Below are 25,353 nucleotides of genomic sequence, written 5' to 3'. Positions count from 1 at the left end.
TAGTTCAGAGTGTCAGTGATGTGTTTGTCATCACTAATGGGTTGAAGCCATTTGGGTCCAGGTCTCCTGGAATAATGTCTCATATGGTACAGGGGACCAAGACATCTGAAAACTCTGTTGACATTCATCAGGTGCCTTTTGGCCTAGAGTCAGGTGTTGGGGCATACAGACAAACTGCAGCTAATGCAGCAGGCAGGATTCAGAAGCCCTGGTGGGAGGTGGAAAATGCATATAATCAAAACTGCCCTTGAAAATATCTTTAATTGCCCATGAAATGTAATACTGTAGCATTTCTCTACCTGACCGACGCATGTTTTCCTTCAGGACTACATCAGATCCGTGTTTCCAACAGTGAGCCCCATGGGGAAATTGGTTAGGGTTTATAGTGCGTGTTCATTAGAATCACACCTACAGTGCTGAGATGCTTGCACCTAGAGAGGTGTGTGTACGTGAACTGAGATTGAGGAAACAGGATCTGCACGCCTCCTATCTCACATCCATTCTGGGGCACATCTGCCTGCTGAGTGGAATAACTGGCACCGTTTTAAGTGGTAAACGTTCCTCACTTTCAGTTAGATTTTTCTAAGATAAACATATGTGATATAGCTTCACTATTCAAAGACAACTCTAAAGAGCTCCCAACTCTCAAGAAACGTATCTATTAGGGGGATGTAAAGTATATATGCAAATTATGTGAATGCCCAGCCAAATCAATGGTCTTAGTTTTCACCTCTCACCTGGAAATTTGTTAATGGAGGTTCTCTAAAGAAAGGGCGCCAAGGTCCCATTTGCTCTGGGTCTGGAATGGGAGCACAATTGGTGAGAAGGGTCTTCCAGGCAGGGGGACTGGCCCAGGGGAGCCGGGAGCTGGGAAAAGCAGACCATGGATGATGTGGGGCGACTGGAGTTTGAGGTCCAAAGGGAATCAGGGAGAAGAGGCAGGAGAAGCATGGGCGCTTGGATCAGGAGGCTACTGATGTCCGGGCTAAGGAGTTAGAGCTCCATCCTGAAGTCAGAGGGGAACCAGTGCAATACTTTTGTTGTTTTGTTCTGTTTTACAGGATCAACCATTAGAGGTGCTGAGTTTTCAAAAGCTTAAGAGGGGAAGCATACGAGGGGAAGAAAATGGAAGTTGAGAAAACATGGCGATAGTTATAGTGGGAGCTGATCAATAACTAAAGTAGGTTGTAGTAAGAAGCTAAGGAAGAGATTGATGTCAGATGTGCCTGATTGGAGGAAGTATTGGATTTAATATTTATCTGAAAAAGGACACCATGAAGGGAGAGGAAGAATCAAAATATCAGTGAGCTTTTGACTCCTAGTGGCTGGGAAGAGGGAGCGGGAAGGGATGTGCCTGGGTGGGGTTTTCCCAGAAGTGAACCCTGAGAGGATCATTACGGAAGTGCTCCCAGGAAGTGCTCCCGGGAAGAATCCAGGGCACATCCACCACAGGAGGAGCGTGGACGGCATCAGTTTGGTTGTATCGTGTTTGTGGCAGGATGTCCAGTGGGAGGTGTCCACCGGGCCGTCAGGAGTCGTGGAGAAGTCCGAGCTGGGCGAGGCTGCAGGCCGCTGTGTGAGGCCATGGTGAGTCCATGGGGACCGGCCACAACGGTGTTGCAGACTGAGCCCAGGCTGCTGTGGTCCTTGTTTTCTATACCAGATACTTCCAGTGATTCTCAGAAGAGAGGCAGTGGCTTGCCGCGAGTAGAGCTGTGCTAAGCAAGCTGCTCTGTTCCAAATTGACCATACGCTTGGAGTCTGAGAACTGTTCCCTCTCAGACTGCATCGGCAAGCTGGGTTCCCAAGTACAGATTGATTGTTAATGGGTCAGCTCTGGCCATCCAGTGTCAAGCGACGCAGAGAGAGACAATTCTTTTGGCTTTTTGCTGTTTTATTTCCAGAAAAGCAGATCTTACAGAGTGCTCAGCTTTATCCCTTGCTTCCCCTCTTGGGGTCGGAAATCTGAAATCCTGACGACTCTGCCTTTATTCTAAGACAGGACCTGCAAATTCAGGTGCCTACAGGGGCCAGGCTTCTTGAGGGGGGATGCTTGGGTGTTGGAGAGCCAAGACTGAACTCTGCCTCCTTGCCAAGTGTTGCCAGATCTTGTACTTTTTATAAGAAAAGCCAAAAATCTGGATTTATTTTTTTTAATGTGAAAACCTCTTTTTTAACCGGTGCCTCACTTTCCCAGAATAGCATTGTGTATCCCTAACTCATTCCACTGGCTGCCATTTTGCAACCTTGAAGATTTTTGATGCTTGCTTCGGTGGCGTTCATCATCTACCCTTTGAGCTACCGATCTTCCTTTCATACACAGCACTCAGACTTCTCAGATGCTCTTGTTATTGTTTTTTATGTGTCTGCCCATCTCCCCTCCCCCATCCTAACTCTTCTTTCATCTCTGGATTCCCATTACTTATTCAGAGTGCCAGATACTGAGTAGGTGTTGCTCAGTAGAATCTTCCCGAATTGAAGGGGAGTAAAACCATGCCCTGACATTTTGCTACCATCATTCATTTAAGGAGCATAAATTCATGGCAAGGTGGATGTGTCTTTGGTTTACATATTTACCAGAGCTAGAAGTGCATCTTGATAATGTAGCCACACAGCATGGACCCAAGTAGTGAAATGCATGCACACGCAAACACACCACACACATACACACACACACACACACACACACACACACACACACGATTCTTTCATTGCTCAAATAACAGTGATTTGCCACAAGGTATGTTATTTTTCACAGTTTTTTTTTTTTTTTTTTTTTAAAAACATCCATAGGATGGCCTTCAAAGGAAAGGAAATCTTTGTGGACCTTAAGTGGAGTACAAATGCATTACTTTGCCTATTTTACAGCCCACAAGATAACATGAACATTTTCTTTGGCATTTGAAAAGGGCAAAATTGGGAAGTACAAAATTATATTGGAACTAAAAAGAAAATTCTTTTAAAAATTACAGTCGAAAGTGTCCTCTTTAAGTGGTCTTGGGTCCCTTTATGTCTAATTTCTACCAATTACTTTGACTCTTGGGAGAATTATAGGGCTTCTAGAAAGAGGTTTCATAATTAAACGAAATACACAGTGGGTGGTAGCGCCTACTGGGGTGTGCCCTAGAAAATGCTCACACACAAGGCTGGGGTTCAGCCCTGGAGCCTGCTGATTGTTGGAATCACACATGGGAAAGAATAGTACTGCTGGGCTTAGCAGTGATTGACATGTGTTACTGTGGTAGAGAAGCTGGAACAGCTGGTTTATTCCCAGGGAGCAGAAATCTGGGAAGGTGGATGCGAAGTTCTTTTCTTAGAGGAGAGAATGCAAAGGTGTTGTTTAGCACAGAGGTCATTATTTTGGATTCAGATATAGGAAGGACCCCCACTTTTTCTCGCAGCTGCCTCTCGTTGCTGGTGTGGCATCATGCTTCATCAGTTTTCTCAAGCTTCCCAAAGTGTTTGGAGAACTTGATTAGCTCTCCCTGGCTGCCACCTTACCCCCCACGGAGCTGTCCAGCATCACAGAAGACTACCTTAATGTATTCTTCCTATTTTCCCATCTCACACGGAGTGACACTCTTTTCCGGCATGTTGAAGTTTCAAGATTCACTGTTAATTATTGTGTTTGCACTTTCCAACCTAATATGCTGTGCCTAAAGCCACATTCTCTTGGGGAAAGAGAGCTTGTTGCAATCCACACCCCTAAATGGCTTACCTAGTTATTCATATTCTCTCCCTCCAAGGGTCGGCTTTTATCCCAGTGGAGAGATCAAGAGAGATGTGAATTGTTTGAATGAGAGTTCATTCTCCCCCGCCCTTCTTTTATAGCTATGTCCTTGGTTGCCTGTGTCTTTCCCCACGTTTTATTTTTTTTATTTATTTTGTCTCCTCAGAGAGAGAATTAACAAACTACTGATTTCCAGTCTTTCCCCATAAGTAGTTTGGAGTGGCAGCGAACAGTGAGCAGGTACCCAGAACACAGAAGCACAAGCATTACATTTCTTTGAAATTTTCTTTTGATCTTAAAACATGCAAATACTACAGTACCATGAAAAGTCTGTATCTGTTTTAAAATAAAATAAAAACTCCCTCCTTCCACATGTACACAGAATCTTTAAATAAAAATGGACTCTCTAGGAAGATTTATTTCTGTGGCATTGCAGGTTAGATTTTTGTATTTGTATGCCTATCCCATATTAAATTTAGGAACTCAGATTGTCTTACTTTATTCCTGGCAAAGTCCTTTTCACCTTTTTTTTGTCAATCAGAGTAACTTTGATTGTGTGTGCTTTTTAAGCTGAGAACTATATAATGGGCATTACGAGTGATGGGTCCTAGAAAAGACAAGTACTAATTGAATTTTACATTTTTAGCTATGAATGCAGCAGCAGGTGAGAAATAACTTTAGGATCCATATAAGTACTTTATTAGCGATTTCAATGTCTTGAGATTTTGATATAATGATTATGTCTATAATCTAGCTGTTTCCTATAATTTTTTAAATGGTTGAAAGATAGAACCATTTTACAGAGTAAATGCTATAAATATGATTTAGTAGAGTACATCATTTCATTTGCCTCTTATTCATCAACCTCGAGTTGGAACTCCAAATGGCTACAAAGACTTTAAAAACCGAATTAGTAACTCATATTCATACACCTGTTTTTTGAGGGTCTGAGAGCACTCTTGCTTCATTCCTGTATGTGTTCAGTGTTGTAATTTATTTTCACTGTGTCCTCATAATGGTTGTTTTTGTTGTGAATATTTGTTGAAAACATTATTATGCGTTCAGGAGAGGCTTTAGACTTACTCTATTTTGTAGCCAAAAGGTACCATTATCTTCCCTTATTGCCTACCTCCTCCCATTTCATATCCTACCTAGGAAAATTAGGCTGAAGCAGTTCCTAAAGACTTCTCAGTATGGAAGTGTAGGGGGGTGAGTGGAAATGTGTGGTACGTGTGGAATAAGTTCCATCTTGAGGCTCATGGCTCATAAAGACACATCTTTCAGCTCACAATCCCTGGAGCTTACTGAAGGGTCCCCAGAGAATTCCCGGAATCCTTTGGGCTTTGCAGCATCCCCAGTCCCCATGGTAGGCTGTAGGATCAGAGGACTGGTTATCCCCAAACTGGTTTTAGGACATAGGGCTGCCACTGCAAATTATTTGGAGCTCACTAGATGGCTTCATTCAGCAGACTGGCTGGGTCTTATCAGTTTCTGCACTAACCGATTCTGTGCAAATGATGGTTCTTAAGCCAGTGGTGTATTATTTCCCCTCTGCTCCCTAAAAACAAAATCAAAATGTATTTATTAGGTATCTTGTGTCTTCTAAGGTAGTAGGCTTTGTTAGAGAGAATGAGATGAGCACAGTCCCTGCTCTAGGGAGATTTGTAACATACCTAACTTGTTGAAATTTTCATTGTTAGGCTTCTGTAGTTTAAGTCTCCAAATATTTCTGTCAAGCCACCTAGATCTTACTAGGAACAACAACAACAACAACAACAACAACAACAACAAAAAGCCCACTTTTCTTGTGAAGAACATTTATTTATATATTTGCAGACACTTCCTAACAGGATTTATCATTTATGCCAGTCGTCAGAATAGCTACCGTTTATATATTGCTCTGGTTGGCCGGAGTCCTTGCTCACTGCTTCATGACATACGAGGTAAGACAATTAAGGTCATGAACTGATCCTAGAAAAAGTGCTACATATCTCATTGCTGAATATCACTATAGTCACCTTCAAGATACTCCCCTTGGGAAGCTATGCACCAATGCCAGCACCTACTCCACCCTTCAAAGCAATTTTGGAACTCTTTTTCTGGAATGACCATCAGAGCTGTCGTCGTATCACCCTTGATGTGCTGAATATCATCAAAATGTCTTCCTTTTGCTGTTTCCTTTATCTTTGGGTAAAGAAAGAAGTCATTGGGGGCCAGATCAGATCAATAGGGAGGGTGTTCCAATAAGTTATTTGTGTACTGGCTAAAAATGCCCTCACAGACAGTGCTGTGTGAGCTGATGCATTGCCGTGATACAAGAGCCATGAATTGTTGGCGAAAAGTTCAGGTTGTCTAACTTTTTCACGCAGCCTTTTCAGCACTTCCAAATAGTAAACTTGGTTAACTGTTTGTCCAGCTGGTACAAATTCATAATGACTAATCCCTCTGATATCAAAAAAGGTTAGCAACATTGTTGCAACAAATTTGCGAACTTAATTGTCAGACCTTCGTACATGATCTTTATTCCTGAAAGCCATGATGAAGAAAATGAACCTCAGTGGTGACTTGTCCAGAGTCACACTTTTGATGAGTGGAGGAGCCAGGATTCACATCGGAATCTATCTCCTTCTAACACTACTCCTCTTTAATTTTTAACTATAAGGGTTAGGATAGGATTTCTCAACCTACGTAGTTTCTCAACTATTGACATTTTGGGCCAGATAAGTCTTTGTTGGAGGACTGTCCTGTGCATTGCAGGATATTTTGTAGCATTCCTGGCCACCACCCACTAGATTTCAAACAAACACTCCCGTCCCCACTTCTGCAGTTATGACAATAAAAAATGTCTCTACACATTATCAAATGTTCCCTGACAGACAAAACTGCCCCCAATTGAGAACCATTGGGTTAGAGTTTGGGTGTGAGGAAGGGGGTCTAATTTTAGTTTCTCCTGGATTTCTTCCTTTGACAACAGCATTTTATTACATTAACCTAACTTTGCCACTGAATGAAGTGCCACCGTTATCACAGGTTGGATTTCTGTATATACCCTGATCTGTTCCTGATTCTTTATTGTCCCTTTGATCTATTTCTTGATTTTTGTGCTAATAGCATGCTATTTTGATTATAGTAAATTTGTAGTGTATATTAATATCTAGTAGGGCACTATTCTTCTTTTTCAGGATCTTGGTAACTTTTGCACATTGATTTTTTTTTATATAAAGTCTAAAGTGATTTTCTTCAGTTCCCAGTAAACCCTGTTGAAATTTGTAATTTATTTACATGCTAATTTGAGATGAATTTCTACCAGGTGTTTTCAAGAATATAGAATTCAATATTATTGTTGGAAGTCAAGTTTTATTTTGGAGCGTTGTGCTCCTTCTGAAAATTCTATGTACTGTCTAGACCAGTTGTTACTCAAATGGGATAGACATATGCATGTTGAAGGAGAACTGAGGTTTCTATGTGTATTTATGTATGTTGAAAAATTAGGAAGGAAATTATAGATTACTGATGCTTAACATTCAGTGTGAAGGTGGTGTCCTAGTTGGATGAAGATGTAGAGGTCACCTGTCTGTATGGAGCAGGGTGGGTCCCGAGGGAGTCTGGATTCAAAGGAATACATTTTTTTTTATTAGTTCTAGATGCATAAAACAACATAGTAATTAGACATTTATATACCTCACAAAGTGATCACCCCAATAAGTCTATTACCTATCTCACACTGTACATAGTTATTACAATATTATTGACCATTTCTCTATGCTGTACTTTATATCCCATGACTATTTTTTAATTAGAGTTGACATTGGATATTATTTTATATTCGTTTCAGGTATATAATATAGTGGTTAGACATTTATATACCTTATGAAGTGATCCTCCCGGAAAGTCTAGTATCCATCTGACACTATGAATAGTTTTTACGATATTATCCAGAAGAACACTTTCAATCAAGAATTTAGTGAAGTAGATTTGTGGATTATTTTTTGTAGTTTTAACTAAATTAACCCTCATGAAGCATACAAATGGTTTAACATTTCTTCTGTGAAGTAATTGCTGATTGAGGGTAATACCATTAAGATAAAGTTTGAAAGTAGAGCGAAGCTGTGCTTTTCTATTAGGTAACCACTATCCACATTAGCAATTTAAATTAAAATTAAATAAAATGTAAATCAGTTCCTCCATTGCACTAGCCACATTTTACGTGCTTGGTAGCAACCTGTGGGTAGTGGTTACTGTATTGAGCAGAGCAGATACAGAATATTTCCATCATCTGACTCAGAGGGTGTAGGTTGGAAGATCTAGAAAAGAAGGAAAGGATAAGCAAACTTGAATTAGAGCATGTGCATTCAATGTAGATAGAAAAGAGACTTCCTGTGACTCAACTGGACCTGGCCCATGAGAGAGTTTTATGAAGAGTGTTCATGTGTGGAACGCTTACGGTTATTTTTGTTTGCAGATAATGTGACTTTTCTGAAGCAGAAAATATCACACAGACCGGTTTTTATTCAGTATTATGTTTGTGCTAAAATATTATGTATGCACTAATACTAATATCAGTCCTTTCCATGTCGTTGTAAATGAGGAGCCTTACAGGATTCTGGAGAAAGTAAGAATCTGCCCCAAATTCTGTACTTTGTGATTGTTCTCGTTTCTGTACTTCAGGTTGGTGGGGATTGAAATCCTTTCACAGGTACATTATACAGGGACCACTGGGGTAAAGCTTGTCTGTTTGTTTTCCTCTTGCCTTTTAAGGTTAATGGTGAACTCCTTTTGTTGCGCAATGTCTGATGGTTTATCACAGGGAGCCAGCCCTAACTGTAAGCAGAAAGACAGGATGTGGCAAGATTTCTCTAAAATAAATAAGAGTTACATAGTTAGATGCCCACTTGGCAGTGCACAGCTCCCTAAGAGAGCGTGTGGTTAGGGTATCATTTACACATCTCCCCCCATCATTTCCAGAATGTTCCCGGTGATACCAAACCCTTATCAACAGAAATGATGAATGTCTATTAGTGAATGAGAAAGGGAAAAATCAGAAGAAAGGGCAGTGACCATTCAATGGGTTAATTCTTTTCTTTCTTCTTACTTTCTACTTCAGAACTCCCCAGATGGACACTGTAGTTGGGTGCTTTATTTAAAGACTCCCTAGGATTTGTTTACTTGTCTATTTTTTCCTCAAGCATTTCTTACGCTTCACTATTAGGGGAAACTTTTGACAACAGCAGCCTCAATTTTCTTTTCCCTTTCCCCTTTCCTTCCCTCCCCTCCCTTCCTCTGCCCTCCCCTCCTCTCCCCTCCCCTCCTTTCCCCTCCTCTCCTTTCCTCTCCTCTCCATTTGGTTCATTTTGCAAAGAGAAGGTCAAAAAATTTACCTGAATTGTTTTCCCCATTGTCGTGAGAGCATCTGTGAGAAGCAGCTAAGCAGCTCTCCCCAGCTCCAACTACCACCAACTGAAGAGACAATACCTAAAATCTCTCTCCCATCCATCCACTCCCTCTACAAAAATTTTAGCTCAGCTCTTTGTTTCTACTCTCCTGAAATCTTCCCCTCTTCCTACATCATACACCATGCTGCTTGCTTAATTTTCCTAAAATCCATACTTTAGTATCTTCTTTTATTTAAGACAGTCCATGACTCTCCTTTACCTCAAAATGAAGTCCAGTACCATACTGTAGCGACATGCACCCATCCTTTCTTTCAAGCCTCATTTCTTAACTTCTCTGCTCTAGCTACTGCAGAGCCTAAATCTCAGATTCACCCTAACAGCAGATTCTTCCATACACTCATTAGGCTCGTGTTTCCTTATGCAGCTGAACTATAAAGCAACCTTCACCTTCACGTGTCTTCTACTGAACTGACCTATTTATTAATTACATCATATAACTCATGGCTTTTTACATGTAGGTCCTCACTAATTTCTTTTCTTGGGGCCTGGAATGGCCTTTTGTCCATTGCATCTATTGTATCCATTTTATCCACCACTAATTTCCATGCATCTTCAGACTCAGCTTATATGCTCCTTACTTTTTTAAAATGTCCCTGATTCCAGACAATGGAAATAACTGAATTCGCATAGCACTTTTGTTTATATATAGTTTATCTTTCTTAGACTACAAGTTTCTTAAGGGCAGGATCTAACTCATTGCCTTCCTTGTATATGGTCAGTGGTCAAGAGATGATAAATAGATGAATAAATAAATAGATGTTTTTAATGTCATTCGTTTTAAATAGGCTAATGAAACTAGAAAAAAACCTTTTTTTTTCTTTCTTTTATTGACAAATCTTTCTTGAATCTGTAGCTAATTTCCGTCTCTACTACTCATTTAAAAAAAAAAAGAGCCATTCTGATCATTCTACTTGAACTTGGTGTTGCCTTGGGGAAAATAATCTTAAAATTTCTTCCTGTTTTCCCAGAGATAGAAAATTTGCTTCTGTAATTTAGTAATATTTTTCTCTAGTTGGAGAAGTGCCTAGTAATCTAAGTTTATGTTTGTTACTATTTCTTTCTGATTATTCCTAAATGAAACAAAAATAGCCTTATTGATGAACTGCACATTCTCTGTCCTTTCTTTTCATAACTCACGTTCAAGCTATGTTTAGTGTCCTGGGAAAAAGAAGATGTTTAAACTCATAGTCTTTGAAGCTATCTAAGGGATTTATGAGTTGAAGTGAGATCTGTTACATGCTTATTATTTTAAAATAGTGTTATGATGTTTTTATTCATGTGCTTATTATTTTAAAAGCACAGTTTATAATAGTTTTTCAACAGGCATTTGTTTTTTAGTAGCCTGATTTCAGATCTGCCATGAGACCAAAATGGGTATTCAATTTGCTCCTTGGCATTTTGTCAGAATAATTTGAGGATTAACCCTTTTGCCTGTGCTAATTTCAAGTATTGAAACACTCGTAAGCATTACAAGCATGTTCTTAGCTTAGGAAATGGTTATGTCCCAGCCACTGTAACTGCAGACAGAGGCCTTGTAAATAAATGTACTGGCCATGGTCTGGTTGGATCGCAGGAATACTGAGAAAAAGAATCTGCTGAGTCATTACAAGGAATGAAATATCAGGGTTGGGTTTATGGGTTAGTTATTCTGATTATTACAGAATTAGATAATCTGTTCACTTTTATCTTTTCCCTGGCATCCAGCCTTCTGTGGCTCACACTGGAGCTTTGTGTATATAAGCCAGAGACTGGTGGCTCAGAGGTCAAATTCAATCCCAAATATGGTGGCCTACATAACATTCAACATTCCTTGGAGCCAAAATTTGACAGTTGTGGCTGACCTGAAAACACAAAAGTTGACTTCTTATTTGAAAAACGAGATTTGGCAACCATGGCGTGGAACTCCCAATAATGGCTGCGATATAAACTGCCCAGTTCACCGTGGTTCTCACTGCTGCCATTGTCGCCCCCCTACCATCGTTATACCACACTTGCCATTTTATATCACTCCTGCACTCTGACTTGTCTCGTGGTGGAGACAAGTTTTTCTGAAGCCACACTGCTCTCAGAAATGGGGATGGGACAGGGCAGCTGACAGGACTCTGTGTTTGATGAAAAATAGGGGAGAGCATATTTCTTGGTGCACATGGAGACCATTCTGTATCTTATTGAGAACAACGTGTCTAGATTATGTGTTTTTGGTCAAAAAATACCCTCTTAACAAAATCAATGAATAAGCAAAAGAGAAACAGACTCATAGATACAGAGAACAAACGGATGGTTGCCAGAGGGGAAGCGGGGTTGGGGAGCTGGGTGGAAAAGGTGAAGAGATTAAGAAATACAAATATGTAGTTACAAAATACTCACGGGGGTGTAAAGTACAGCATGGAGAGTACAGTCAGGAATGTTGCAACAAGTATATACACATAGTGCCAGATGGGTACTAGACTAACCTGGGGAATCACTGCATAAATCATATAAATGTCTAACCACTGTGCTGTTTACCTGAAACTAGTATAAAATATATATTGTGTGTCAACTGTAACTGAATAAAAATTGAATTTAAATGAATAAATACATGAAAATAGTTGGTGGAGGAAAAAAAAACAATCCTTTTTTACTCATTGTTTGTGGCCCTTCGAGTCTGTGTCCCGTGGTTGCATTTTACTGGCTGCCTGGAGAATGAGCATACAACTCTTGGCAGGCGTGACAATTGTGAGGGGCGAGGCTCTCTGGGTGTAGCTCTGCGTTTGCACACAGTTTTTATTACAGTTGATGTTCGTGTATGAGTCATCAGGTCAGTGTAACACAGAATTGGTGGTCTTTATTATGGTCTTAAACAACTCTGGCATCTGTGGACAGTTGTGTGACATCTGAGGTACTTTTGCACCTGGGTACTTTGCGCTCGTACCCTAAGCTTAGGAAAGGTTTGTGCACAGATGTTCAGTATCTAAATCTGCTTTGATGTGTTTGTTGGACAAATCTAAATTTTCTACTTGTTCACATTCATTTTTGGCCCCAGTCCTATTTATAAGGTGTCAAAGAAACAAGGACTGTTGGGATGATGGAAAAGTTCTGGAAATGGATAATGGTGATGGTTGCACAACATTGTGAATCTACTTAATGACACTGAATTACACACTTAGAAGTGGTTAAAACAGTAAACCTTATGTATATTTTACCACAATCAAAAAATGAAAATAAGTTGAAAATACGTTCGAGTTTTTCTAATCAAAAGTGGCATAGATAGCAGTCTCTTATATTTCCTTTATCTCTGGTTCTTTTTCTTGGAGGTTTATCTTCTTCTGCAGGTAGAGGAGTCTGCATACTGGTATCTACAAGTCATTCTTTCTATATTTTCTCTTTTCTATGACTTGTTCAGTTATCTCCCAAAGAAAAGCAGAGTGGCAGTTACAGCATACCCTGCCTAGGCAGTGGTTCTCCATCCTGATTGGATGTTAGAATCACCTGGGCGTTTTCAAAGTCCCTTTGCTTGGGCCATACCTATACCAATTAAATCAGAAATTGTGAGAGCTCCCCACGTGATCCTAAGATTGAACACAGCCGGGACTAAGAATGCCTGCCTCATGGGGAAATCCTGTCAGAGTCACGGAGCCCAAGGTTTGCTTGCTAGATTGTTTCAGTGCCTAAAACTGGGGCACAATCAAAGAGTATTCTTTTCTCCCCCAGACCCAGTTATTTCAGTCATTGCGCTCATGTGATTTGAAAGGGCTCATATGAGAAGAATAGTCAGGAAAGGGTGTAGGTGTACTTTAGGGCTAGAAACACTGACTCGGAGAATAAACGTTATAGAATCAAAACAAACACACAAATCCCCCAAAGTATATGGCTTTCCTTCTTTCTTTTTTTAAAATAGATTCCATTTGGGTTTAATTTTAGATTTAACAAAAAATTACAGAGACTTTCCATATACCCTTCACTGAGTTTCCCCCATCATTAATATTTTACATTGCCATGGTGCATTTGTGAGAACTAAGAAATTGACATTGGTCCATTACTATTAACCAAATATTGGATTTTATTTGCATTTCATCAGTTGTTCTATTAATGTTCTCTTTCAATTCCGGGATGCAAAACAGGCTACCACACTGCATTAACTGTCATGTTATATGATGGCTTTTTAAAATTTAGCTGGGCTGTGATGTCTCAGCTGCTTCTCCAGTGTCCTAAGCAGTCAGGACTGCTATGTTTTTGTACCTTGTTAACACTGTTGCTGCACTCTAAGAATTTGAGTTCATTTGTCTTACTCATTCTTGGCTTTCAGGACATTGCATCTCTGCTCAGTAATATACTTTTATTCCCTCTTCCTTTGTAATGAGTGGAAGTAAATCATTCTCAACTCTCCAATGCCATGTGCTAGTGAGGGCCCCAAGGTGTGAGATGGGTCAGAGCTCTTTTTAGTTAATTTTTCCCCAGCCTGTTTCTGAGATATAACCTAGCAGCACGAAGATTTTTTTTTTTTTCAAGGAGCCAAACTATTTTCTGAACCCAGATCCACAGATTAAGTTGACAATCAGCCCATTTAACAAGATAATATATTAAATGTAAGCAGGTTTCTTCATACCTGTTTCTATAGGGTGAGTTAAATCCAACTTCCCTCTTGGGATTGCAAAAGGATAAATAAATTGAAAATTAAAAATCTGTTAACTGAAGCAATTGACAGGGTGGCTCATACCCTCCTCTTTGACATGCTCTCTCGATTTGACTTCCGGGACAGAATGTTCTCTTGGTTTTCCTCCTTCCTCCCAGATTGCTCCTTCTTTGTCTCCTTTGCTGCTGTTCCCTCTTTTCTCCCCAGTCTTTTCATGGTCCCAAAGGTCAGTCGTTGACTATTCTCTCTTTGTGTTCATTGAGATCTCATCTTGTCTCATGCTTTAAATACCATCTGGAAGCTGATGGCTCCCAAATTTACATCTCCAGACCCATCTCCTAAAGCATGGATTCAACTATATAGTAAAGTGTCTACCAGACATCTCTACTTGGATGTCTGCTCCGTATGTCAAGTTGAGCACATCTGAAACTGAATTCTTGATCTTCCTCCCAAGCCTGTGCCACGCTCACCCTTCCCCACCATGTGGGGATGATGTTGTGACAACGTCTTCCATCCCCCCAGCTGCTGAGGCAGAAACCCTTGGAGTTGTCTTCATCTGCTTTCTTCTTTTCACATCCTACAACCTGTCTATAATGAAATCTTGAAGGTTTTACTTTGAAAATACATCCAGAATCCCGCACTCCCCGCCACTGCTATGCTGCCACCAACCCACTTTGAGCTGCCATCATCATCGCCGGCCTGCAGCACTGAGTTAGTCTCTTCACTGCCTCCCTCCTGCCAGAGGGCTCCTTGTAAAGTAAATCAGATCATGTAACTTCTCTATTCAACACCTTCCAACGGCTTCCCTTGTCATTCTGAGTAAAAGCCACTGTCTTTATTATGGCCTGCAAGGTGTGCAGTATTGAGCTCCCCAGTGGCTCTCTGACTTATCTCCTCTTCCTCCTCTGTGTCCTTTGTTCGCTGAGCTCCAGCCACAAGGCCTCAGGTTCAGGCCCGTGCAGTAGCTCTTCCCTCTGCCTGGAAGCTCTTGTCCTGGATATCAGCATGGCCAATTCCTCACCTCCGATAGGTCTTTATTCCAAATGTCACCTTCTCAGTGAGACTGCCCTGACTTCTCTCATGAAAACGGAAGCTTCCCTTCCCCGCTCCTGATTCTTCTTACTTGCTCTGTTTGTTTGTTTTCCTTTATTGCTTACCACCATTGGAAACAGTCTGTTATATACTCGTGAATATGCCTCCACTAGATTGTAAGTTCCATGAGGGCAGAGATTTTGTCTCCTCTGTCTGTAGATATATGCCAAAGCTTAGTGTCTGGTACACAATAGCAGTGTGGTCAATATTTATTGAGTGAATAATTATGAACTGTGAAGAAAGTGTGCTGGGACGGTAAAGAAGACAGTTACAGATGACAGTAATAGATTAACCGCAGCTAATATGTGTGGAGCCCTGATCTCATGTCATGCCCGGTGTGAAGTGCGTTACAGGATTTTATTTTATTTATCCTTACAGTGATGTTAAGAGATAGCTACTCATATAGTCCCATTTAACAGTGAAAAAAAAACACCAAGGCACAGGAAGTTTAAATGAATTGTCCAGAGACACACAGCTGGTAAGTGACCCACCTCTAGTTAGCTATGGAACCTGTAGCCTCGAACTAATAAATCAAGAGGAAATTGTGGAGTGGAGGCAGGAGGGAGATGGGAAGCATATGTCACTGTGCTTCTCAGAGTGCCTGCCCTTCATCTCAGAGTACTTGGTGTTAATTTCCAGGTAAGAGCGACTTTGACTGGTAGTTAATCCTACATCTCCAGAAATGCATTGTGTGTCCCTCCTTATCCTGGTTTAAACCCAGAGCTCTCTGTCCTTTTCAGAAGTGGAAGCCATCTGGGCTTCAGGCCAGGAGAAGTTTGGTGGTTTTCCATATTTTTTTTCCAGGATGACACAAGGACAGAGACTTTGAGGAAACAAAATTGGTGTTTCCCTCCCACCTGAGGACGGTGGTGAATGCCTGCTCAGCTGAGCATTTCGGCGTACTGCTTCTTCCTTAAGAACTTGATTGCCGGCAGAATATCTGTTCCCTCGTGTTGTGATCCCTCAGAGGGCCAGGCCACAGTCCCTGGAGCCACTTCCTAGAGGATGTCTGCTTCTCTGGGCCAGGGTGTTCCTTGCCCTCAGGGTATAGAACACTCACTGCCAGTCAGCGGCAGCTCTCAGATGTCTGATTGGATCTTATGAGCCTGGGCCTGGACCTGGCCACCAGGGAGTGGCCTGTTATGAATATGAAGCTGTCATGTCATCCTCCTCAGCAACGGCTATTAGTTTTCTATGCTCTGGAATAACTTATCATAAACTTAGTGGCTCAAAACAACATACATTTATTATGTCAGAGTTTCTGTCACTTATCTGGATTCTCTGCTTCAGGTGGCATCAGGCTGCTTTATAGGTGTTGGCTGGGCCTGCGGTCTCATCAGAGGCTCGACTGGGGAAAGATCTGCCTCTGTGCTCCCTCAGGTTGTTGGCAGAATTCATTTCCTTGCAGTTGTAGTACTGAGGTTCCTGTTTCTTGCTGACTGTTGGCCAGGGGCTGGCCACAGTTCCTTGCCACATGCCCTCTCACAGCATGGCAGTTTACCTCTTCAGAGTCAGCAAGGGGAGTCTCTAGCACCAGTCTGTTAAGACAGAATCTTATAGCATAACACAATCACGAAAGTGACACCCTATCTCCTTTGCCATGTTCTGTTGATTGGAAGCAAGTCACCGGTCCTGCCCTCACTCAAGGGGAGGGACTACAAAGGCATGAATGCCAGGAGGTGGGCATCATTGGGGTGGGGCACAACAACCATGTTTGCCACACCCCCCAATGCTGAGGGGCCCAGAAACTCCCTCTGGTAGCCCTACAGGCAACCTCTGCTTGTGGATTTGACACTGTTTTTCACAAGGTTAGTGGCAGGGAAAGAGTTTCTGTGTGACTTCTGTGTGACCCAGCTCTGGCCAGCTCCCTCAAAGAGTGCTGTGACTTCCAGGCTTGGGCAGCCAGCATCTGTCCTCAGAGGATTCAGGGGTCTTTGCTGCCTCCTCCCCCTGCAACCATTCTTCAGTGTTACAATCCTTGTGTTTCAAATTGCAGAAGTAATTCCTAAGGCAAAGGGAGTCTTATTAGTATTGCTCATCCGTTCCACCAATATGTATTGGATTTGCTTTTCCAAGAGACCATATGCAGAGATGTGGTTTTTTTCATGTTTCATCTAGAAAATTTGTAATAATGCTGATATTTGTTGATCTTTTGTACTTCTTTCAGTTCTGATGTAACTGAGTTAATTATCTGTCGAAATGAACCAGAGCTGCCTTTCTTCTTATAGAATTGCTTGTTTCAGCACCAAAGGTGGTAGTTATTAGATCCTGTACTAAAGACGATGCCTTGCCAATCTGGACTGTGAGTTGCTTAAGGACACTTTTCTTCCCTGCATTCATTTCATGGGTGTTTTACTGAGTAAATACAGTGTTGACTTACCTTAAATGACGACTATTTTTCAACTTCATCCTTTAAAATCTTGGTGGGTATTTATAAATGACCTCATACAGCCTGATGTTAGTTTTCATTGTGGTGGAGAAGCTGGGGTGTCATGTCTTAGAACTCTTCTCCTCCCACGTCTGTCTTTGTTGTTTGAGACCCCACACAAAACATATGCCAGGATGTCATGACCAAGTCTTCTCTTTCAAAAGTCTTCTGCTTTTGTTCCTCTTAGTATGTGTTTTGTTGGGGAGGGTGGGGGGAAGAGAATGTCGGGGGTTGGGGGTGGGGAAGGAAAGCATGAATCTTGTCTCCGATGAAGTTTTAAGGCAAGAAGTCTGGGGTGCAGAATTAGCTTATTCTTTTGGAATTAGTTTATCCCAGTTTGACCAGTTTGGAATGAGTTTGTTCTTTTGCATTTCAAAAGCATGTGCCTTAGTCCCTACTCCTGAAAGGATATGTTAGAAGGAAAAATAAAAATCAAAATATGCTGTTGATGTTTGCTTACCCAATCACAGTTGCACACCTAGGGAACACCAAATCATCTTTAATATTTTCACTTTTGAATTTCATGTAAATCATGCCCAGATAATTAATGGTAGCATAAATTGATTTGAATGCTATTTTAGAAATCATTTTAAAAGTATTATAGCAAATATGCATTCAAAAACTGTTTCTTTTTTCTTTTCTTTTTTTGGTGGGATATACGTGTCTCAGGAGTTCAGTGTGGAAGTGCCCACTTTAAGAGTTTTCTGGCCACACCTGCTCTCACGGGGGCTGGCAGGGGTCCCTCCTCATAAGTGGTCTTGCTCAGCCGCTCCTCCAGTAGAGAGTGGCTGTGCATGTGGTGTGAGCCCTGGATGGAGCCTGGGCCTTGGTCTCTAAGTGTCGCTCCCCATGAAGTGAGAATGTGTTCTGTCACCCCACTTCCGGATGCTTATACCTGCCTGGGCCAAGGAATCACCTTCAATTTCTGGCTCCCATGTGGCTTCCAGGAGTTCCTAAGTCCCAAGTTAGTGTCACCCAGGAGCCCCTCAAAGGAATGGCTGAAGTGGTGGAATGTCCTAGGGACCACTTGCCTCTGGTTTTCCTGAGTGTGTACAGTAGTGTGTCCTGTGCATGTCTGTATGGTGGGGATGGAGACGCAGCCCCAACACCAGTGTGGGGAGACGGCGGGGCACGCTGGACACCTCTGCACTGACCGGAGGACGGAAGGTGTTTACCTCAGGCACCCATGCTTCTCCCAAAATTTCTGCGTTAGTTGTCTAATAGTCTTATTTTTAATGCATCTTTAATTTTGATAGAAACTGCCCGATTTCCCTCTGTAGACATTGAACCCTTTAAAAGTCTTTTAAATATTGTTTTTAAACTTTCTAAGCGATGACTATATTTGCTTCAGAAAAAGTGAAAAACAGTAGAGCTAATGCTAAAATCACTTTGGATCACCACTACCTCCCCTAATCCCAGCACCCATACAGACTCAACATTTACCGCCAGAGGTATATGTTGTTATTGGTTTGCTGTGAGTCGTACTAGTTCTTTGTCCGTGCCTTGGAAGATATAAACCAATGGGAAATATATATTACTGGAGAGAGAGAGAGAGTGTGTGTGTGTGTGTGTGTGTGTGTGTGTGTGTGTGTCTGTGTGTCTGTGTAGGCCATATTGTGCTAAACCCATCATTCTAGAATGATGTGTTTTACTTGATGATATGTTTGGGAGGTCTTTCCATGATGTAGATCTCTTCATATTACTTGAGTTGTTTACTATGAATTATTTTTCCGCAGCGCCTTTTGGCCTTTACTTTCAGGAAATAATTTGGGGTTTTATTAAATAGCTACACTTTTTTTATATTGCGCAAAATCTTAATCTTGTGTGTTTTCCTCTCTCTTCAGATCTCAGAAAACTGATCTTCACAACGAAGGCTACACCTTGGAATTAGACTGCTGTTCCTCCTTAGTTCACCTGACAGATAAAAAAATCATCCCAGAGTTCATTAAGAAGGTGAGCCCTGCAGTCAGGATATAATTGAACAGAGTGGCAGAGCACTCCCCTGAGAGAACAGGCAAGGGGCTGGCTTAGGGCAGGTCAGCCACACTCCCGGGGCTGGGCTGGAGCCAGGGCCTCCTCTGACTTGGGCCTTTGAACGACCCCACCAAGATGCAGCCCCTCCCACACCTTACTCAGGCCGAAGTTGAGTCTGGAACAAGGTGGCTAGTGGGATCCTGGACCTTGTCTTTTAAGGCTGGAGTGACGTTAATAGCTGACAGGCCTGTAGACCCACTGCCACCTTCCCTCTCAAATCCCTAAGGTGGTGTGAACCTTCCAGATCCTAGCTTCTACTCATCCTGTGGGTCTTCATTGCCACGAATTACCCACCGTTCTTAGTGCGGGACATAGCAGAGTCCTGTGGCCACTGGTTTGTGATTATACCAAGGAAAGTTGCCTAGTTGCACAGGATTCATTCTCTGCCCAGAAATGTGTCTGGTTTTGAACTCTTCATGCAATATGAAGCTTGCCACCTAATTGCAGCATCCACAAGAGTTTCAATATGATGACATTTACTGCAGAAGGAATGCCCTTGCCCAAATGAGGCCTGAATTCATTACTTAATGCTTATCTTGTTCTCCCTTACCTAGTCTTCCACAAGAATTGACAGTTCCCTATCCTGTAGAGGTGATGATGATTTGTTTAAGATCCAGTGAGTCACCTAGTGAATTCATTAATAAATATGTGGGTGGTCACCATTGGGCCAGTAATAGTCCTAGGTGACAGGATACAGAAAACAAAATAGGAATGGTCTCTGACCTCTTGTCCTCATCACAGGCAGGTAAATCCTGAAGGAGTGTGATGAGCATTCCCGGGGGGAAGCAGGGGCCTGAGGAGGGAGTAACATGGTGTGTTTTGAGTATCCGGGAGGTGCCTCAAGCTGAGACAGAAAGGATGAGAAGGTGTTATCTGGTAATGAGGCTGGGCTGGGGCAGGTTGGGGAGTGAGGGGAATCAAAAGATCAGAGGAGCTTTGAGGTTGGGGAGTGAAGGGAATCAAAAGATCAGAGGAGCTGAGGAGAAAAGGGAGCACGAAGTGTGAGAGAAGGGGCCAGGACTCAGATGTAAAAGCAGTGGGAGGCTGTGGAGAGAAATCTTGCAACAGAGTCAAATAATTAGATCGTCCCTTTAAACACCTAATGATTCTTTTGTTGTTGTTGTTCTTGTTCTCTTCCTGCTTCCTTCCCTTCAACGTTTATTGAGTGTTCAAGCTTTACCAGGCCCTGGGAATAACCACTCATGCATGGTGGGGGCCAAGACTGGAGACTAGGAATCAGATGATCTCTTAGCTCAGAATTTCTGGCAATTTTATTAGGACAATGGAAACTCTTTCTACTCTGGTAAAATTCAGATCATTACTTAAGAAATGGGGAAATGGCAATTTTTGTTCAGACATGCATAAGCCTGTGAGCACGATTGTTTGTATAACTTATATAGATGTCTGTATAAATAGGGCCATCTTCTCTGGATTACTGCAAATAAAATGTTCTAATAAACTTGTGAAGGGACATCCTAGAGGTGGAATTTAACCCATGATCTGAGTACTGGGGAAAACATAGTTTTTGAGATGGTTTTATGGTTAAGACTCAGATACTTGGGATATTTGAGGGTAAGATGAGGGCATAGGCTCTGGCCGAACTATCAAATATGCTCTTTTAAGAAACATGGTTTGGTGCTTTTGTCTTAACCAAACCTGGTCAGCATGTGGCTGACCCATTGCCTCGTGTCCATATCAGTTCTTAAGGAGACAGCAGCCTGATTAGTGAGCACTCAGAGACTGTCATGTCCAAAGTGTAGATGGACATCTGTCCAGCAGAGGAGGTAACCTCAAAGTTATGGTTTGTATGTCCTGAAGAACAAGCCAGTTTTGTATTTGACTTTTACTCTTGTCCCATTCCCCCCCCCCCCAATGATTATGTGTGAGGGGGTGTGTGTGTACCTCCGTATCTGATGTTTGTTCAATAATTAGTTACATCAGTCACTGACACCTGCTCACTGTGTATGTATAAGAATTCTGTTTTTAACATTTTAAAAATTGTACACTTTCTCTAAAGCCCACGGTGCCATCCTGCACCTGCCGTACCCCTGGTTTTCCAATAACAATTATTGGGTCCACACAGACAAGACAACTTGCACGCTAGGGCAGCCCTGATATTTCTGACCCAGTGTTTGTCCCCAAATGTGTACCCCAGAATCTCTCGCCTCTGTTCATCTCCATAGAGAGGTGGTTCATGGTTATGCTCAGCAGGATGGAAGTCCAGTTTCCTGCCTTGGGGAACCCAGGTGTGCTGAGGCTACCCTGCCATTTGCCCCTGCACTGTCGTGGCTGAGGGCTGGACCTGGACATACCCAGCATCCCTGCCTCTCAGTGCTGGCTGGCTCTGGCTTAGTTTCTAGGCTAGTGGCCATGACAACCAGAAAAAGATGAACACATTGATGGGACTGGGCCCCCTTCCCTCTGCTCCTCTTTTCTATTGTTGGACAGGATTTCTGGAGAAAACACCACCTCTGTGTGCTAAGAGCGGGGTGGGGGGAGCCGAATCCCCCTCTGTAGGGTCAACAGCTATTCCAGCTGATGGCAGAATTTTACACATGTGTAAATTTTTCTGTCATCACACAGGTAGAAGACCACCGGAGCTTCCGGGGAAGAATTATACTAAAATCCATTTGTGTTTTTTCAGTGAATAGCTTGGTCCCTACATATCTATAGAGTGGTGACACTTGTTAATTGCCATTCACTTAGGCCAAGACGAAGCTGTGTCACCGGCGGCTACAGCGTGCAGTCATTACTTTTAATCTGGGTCATTATTTTGTGTGAAATAATGGCTCCTGTTCCTATGACAAGTAGATCTGTCTTTCGATGAGATGGTAATTAACTCATTTTGTCATTGTAACATCATGCAGGATAAGCTGATATTCTTCTCTGCATATTAGAATTGTACTCACAGTGATTAGAATTTTTTTTTTTCCTTAAGAACAATGCCCCAGTATTACTTTTCCACCAAATGTTGTAAATTAGAACCTTTGGATAGAGAACATGGATAGAAGGAGGGTAAGGCGATATCATTATTTTTCACAATTAGGAAAAATAAAGTCGTTTGTATCTGTGTCATGTAAAATTAGCTGAAGATGCCATAATTTACCGCCCCTCTCCATCATGATTTTGCACAGAGGACGAAGGGAGATATATAAAGATTCTCTATTCCTTTCAATGTGGTGTAATGATTTCTCTGCACACTTTGGCTGGTCACATTAAATCTGGGCTACTGAATTTTGTTTTTCCCTCTTGTATCCTGCTGTGCTCCATCCAACTGGTCCTTTATGTAAATTATTTATTGTGGACCACTGCACATTTAAAATTCTGATTTATAGGCAGACTTGGAGTGTTTTCCAAGTCCTAGAACCAAATGCTCGAGGGACGGAGAGTTGTGAGGCTTGGGAGAGCGACAGTGCCACCTCTGTTCCGGACGGAGGTTCAGCCTTCCTGGTACTTCCAAAGCCTGTCTTACGTGCCTGCTGGATTTGTGGGGACCCCTTGGGATTTCCTATTCTTTAGAGTTCCCAGAGGATTGTAAAGGAGACAAAGTAATATAGAATGAAGAGCCTACATTTTCATCTTCAAATTACTTTACATTCTTCAGAGCATCTTGGGAAAGTGCTTATATGTTTAGAAAGCACTTTAAAGTTTTCAGTCATTGCACAGGGTTCCTGGTTTGTGCTTCACAATAATTCCATTTAAGAGACCACAGTGGCAGCAATGTCTCCCTTCCAGACAGGAGGAAGCTCAGCTCAGACGAGACGAGGACTGTGCCCAGGGGCTGGGACAGCTAAGTGATGGAGCCTGGGTCTGTCCTTCGACTCGGAGGCACCAGTGGGCAGTAACAGGACGTGGGCAGAGCAGGATGGTTCTGTAGCCAGGTGGCCAGGGGGAGGTTTTGGAGAGATGTCTAGAATAAGGGCTCTGAAAAGTGAGAGATGGACACTTGTAGAGAGGGAGGTGGCCAGTACTATTCCTGGTGTGGACAGGAACATGGGAAGAAGGGTCAAGGCGGAGAAAGAGTCAAGTCCTGCTTGGCTGGAGTGTAAGATGAACAAAGGGAGGAGGAAGCCTGTTCTGGCCAGGGTTCTTTGGATTACATGAAACAGAGCCCTACTCAAACCAGGGTTGACTACAAAGACGAAGGCGGCTTGGAGTGCTAGACTCCAGGGGCAGGAATTACCCTGAATCAGGAATACAGAAAAGCATGAAAAAAAAAATTTCTCTGGCTGTATTAATGCTGCTGGCCCCATATTTAAGTATCTATAGGTTTATTTGAATTTTAAATGGGATTTTACTCCACTAAGGGATTCCTTCTGTGTGCCAGGCAACACTGTGCTGAAGGGCTTTACATGCACTGGATTCTTCACCCTCATCTCACCCCTGTGAAAGGCTTATCCCCATTTTACAGGTGAAGAAACTGAGGCACAGAGAAGCTATGTACTTTGCCCAAAGTTGCACCTGTGAAAGGCACAACTAGGATTTGAACCCACCATGTCTGACCCAGAGGCCACATGCATGACCACTGTGCCATTCTCTCTTCTGCACAGCTCTCAGGGACTGAGTGGGGCTGGCCCAGCCAGAAGGCCGTGTTGGGCATGGGAGGTAGATGCATGCGACTGTGTCTGATACATGGGACAGATTTGGGAGCACCTTCCAGGCCTCCCCTCCATGAAGGCTGGGTCTCCAGGCCCTGTTGCCCAGGGAAGAAGGCCACACTGAATGCCATCGTCCAGGTGAGATGCAGCCTTTGCCCTCAGGCCCTCAGCTCTGGGATGTGTTCCTTAGATCCCCTCCCTTTTACAATGGAGGGGTGGCACTGACTTACATGGGCTACTTAGAACTAGGTTTGTCTCACCCTGGACCACAGAGACTTTAGGATGAAGACAGTTGAGGGGAGGGGAGGCTGACCCCTGCCTTACCCTGTGGGGGACAACATATGGTCAGAACTCAGGGCTGGCTTAAGCTAGATACATTGCCCTTCAGAAAACCAAATGATGCTGCTTATACTTTGACTTCTAAAGAAAGGAACCCAACAGATTTTTTTAAATGTCAGTGGCTCCTTTTAATGAAACAAACTATCCCAAATCCCCAGGATTATGAAACTTTGCTGTGGTATATAAATGACTCATCATTGATTTCTGGCTGATTGTTGAGTATTCAGAGCCTCATTTCTACAAGTGCAGTGCAGAATCTAATTTTAATTAGTGCAAATTCAGAGTGAAAGGAAAATGATGGTAAAAAGGCTTCCCCTTCCTCGTTGTACCCCATCTACCCCAAACCATGAGAACCGTGCTATTTTTAAAAGGTAAATCCGGTGGGAGGCGGGTGGGAGGAGGGAAGGCAAAATGACCTGCAATTCCAGCAATGAGTGTGCCCTCCTTGTGGAAGAACAAGAGCTGGGGGCTGGACAGAGAAGAGGCTGAGGGTGAGAAGTGAGGCATTGCTGGGAGTGGGAATGTCCTGTTCACTGCCATGTCTCCAAAAGTTAATAAATATTTGTTAATGAACAAATTAAAAGAGGAATGCAGAGGAAGAATCATTAAGATGCATCATAAAAGGAGAGAGAGGCACCTAAGACGACACTCAGGTGACTTAAATGTGAGGTGCGGTCATTTGTGAGGATGGGGAACGCAGCATGAGCAGCCATTTGGGGCAGAGCAATAATGAAATTGGTGATGGACCTGTGGGAACTGAGGGGCCAGTGGGACACTCAAGGGAACATTCCAGAAGGCAGTTGTGGTTGTTAGGCTAGAGCTCAGGGGGAGTCTAGGAATGGAGATTTGGGTGTCTGAGGTGCAGACTCAGAGGCCCACAGGGGCCAGACAAATAATGACGGTGAGAAAGTGGTTCAGGTGATTATTTGGGAGACACATGCCTATCTCAAGGGGACATCTACTACTTAGCATGCACTCATTGTTGTCTGGTGGAAATACGGACCTTCTGTTGTGTGGTTGACTAGTTGGCTTGCTTTGTTTAGGAGAAGTTGATAATGATTTTTTAT

General features: G+C 42.6%; 1 protein-coding gene across 1 annotated transcript in view; it reads left to right on the top strand.

The window, feature by feature from the left end:
* RFTN1 (raftlin, lipid raft linker 1) overlaps nt 1-25,353 on the top strand; it is a 187,895-nt gene that overhangs the window by 77,476 nt on the left and 85,066 nt on the right. The window contains exon 4 of the mRNA XM_081071626.1: nt 19,160-19,268. Within this exon, the coding sequence (XP_080927752.1) occupies nt 19,160-19,268 (109 nt within the window). The remainder of the gene's footprint in view (nt 1-19,159; nt 19,269-25,353) is intronic.

The sequence above is a fragment of the Rhinolophus hipposideros genome, assembly GCF_964194185.1.
Source record: "Rhinolophus hipposideros genome assembly, chromosome: 14".
NCBI lineage: Eukaryota > Metazoa > Chordata > Mammalia > Chiroptera > Rhinolophidae > Rhinolophus > Rhinolophus hipposideros.
This window is presented reverse-complemented; position numbering and strand designations above follow the sequence as displayed.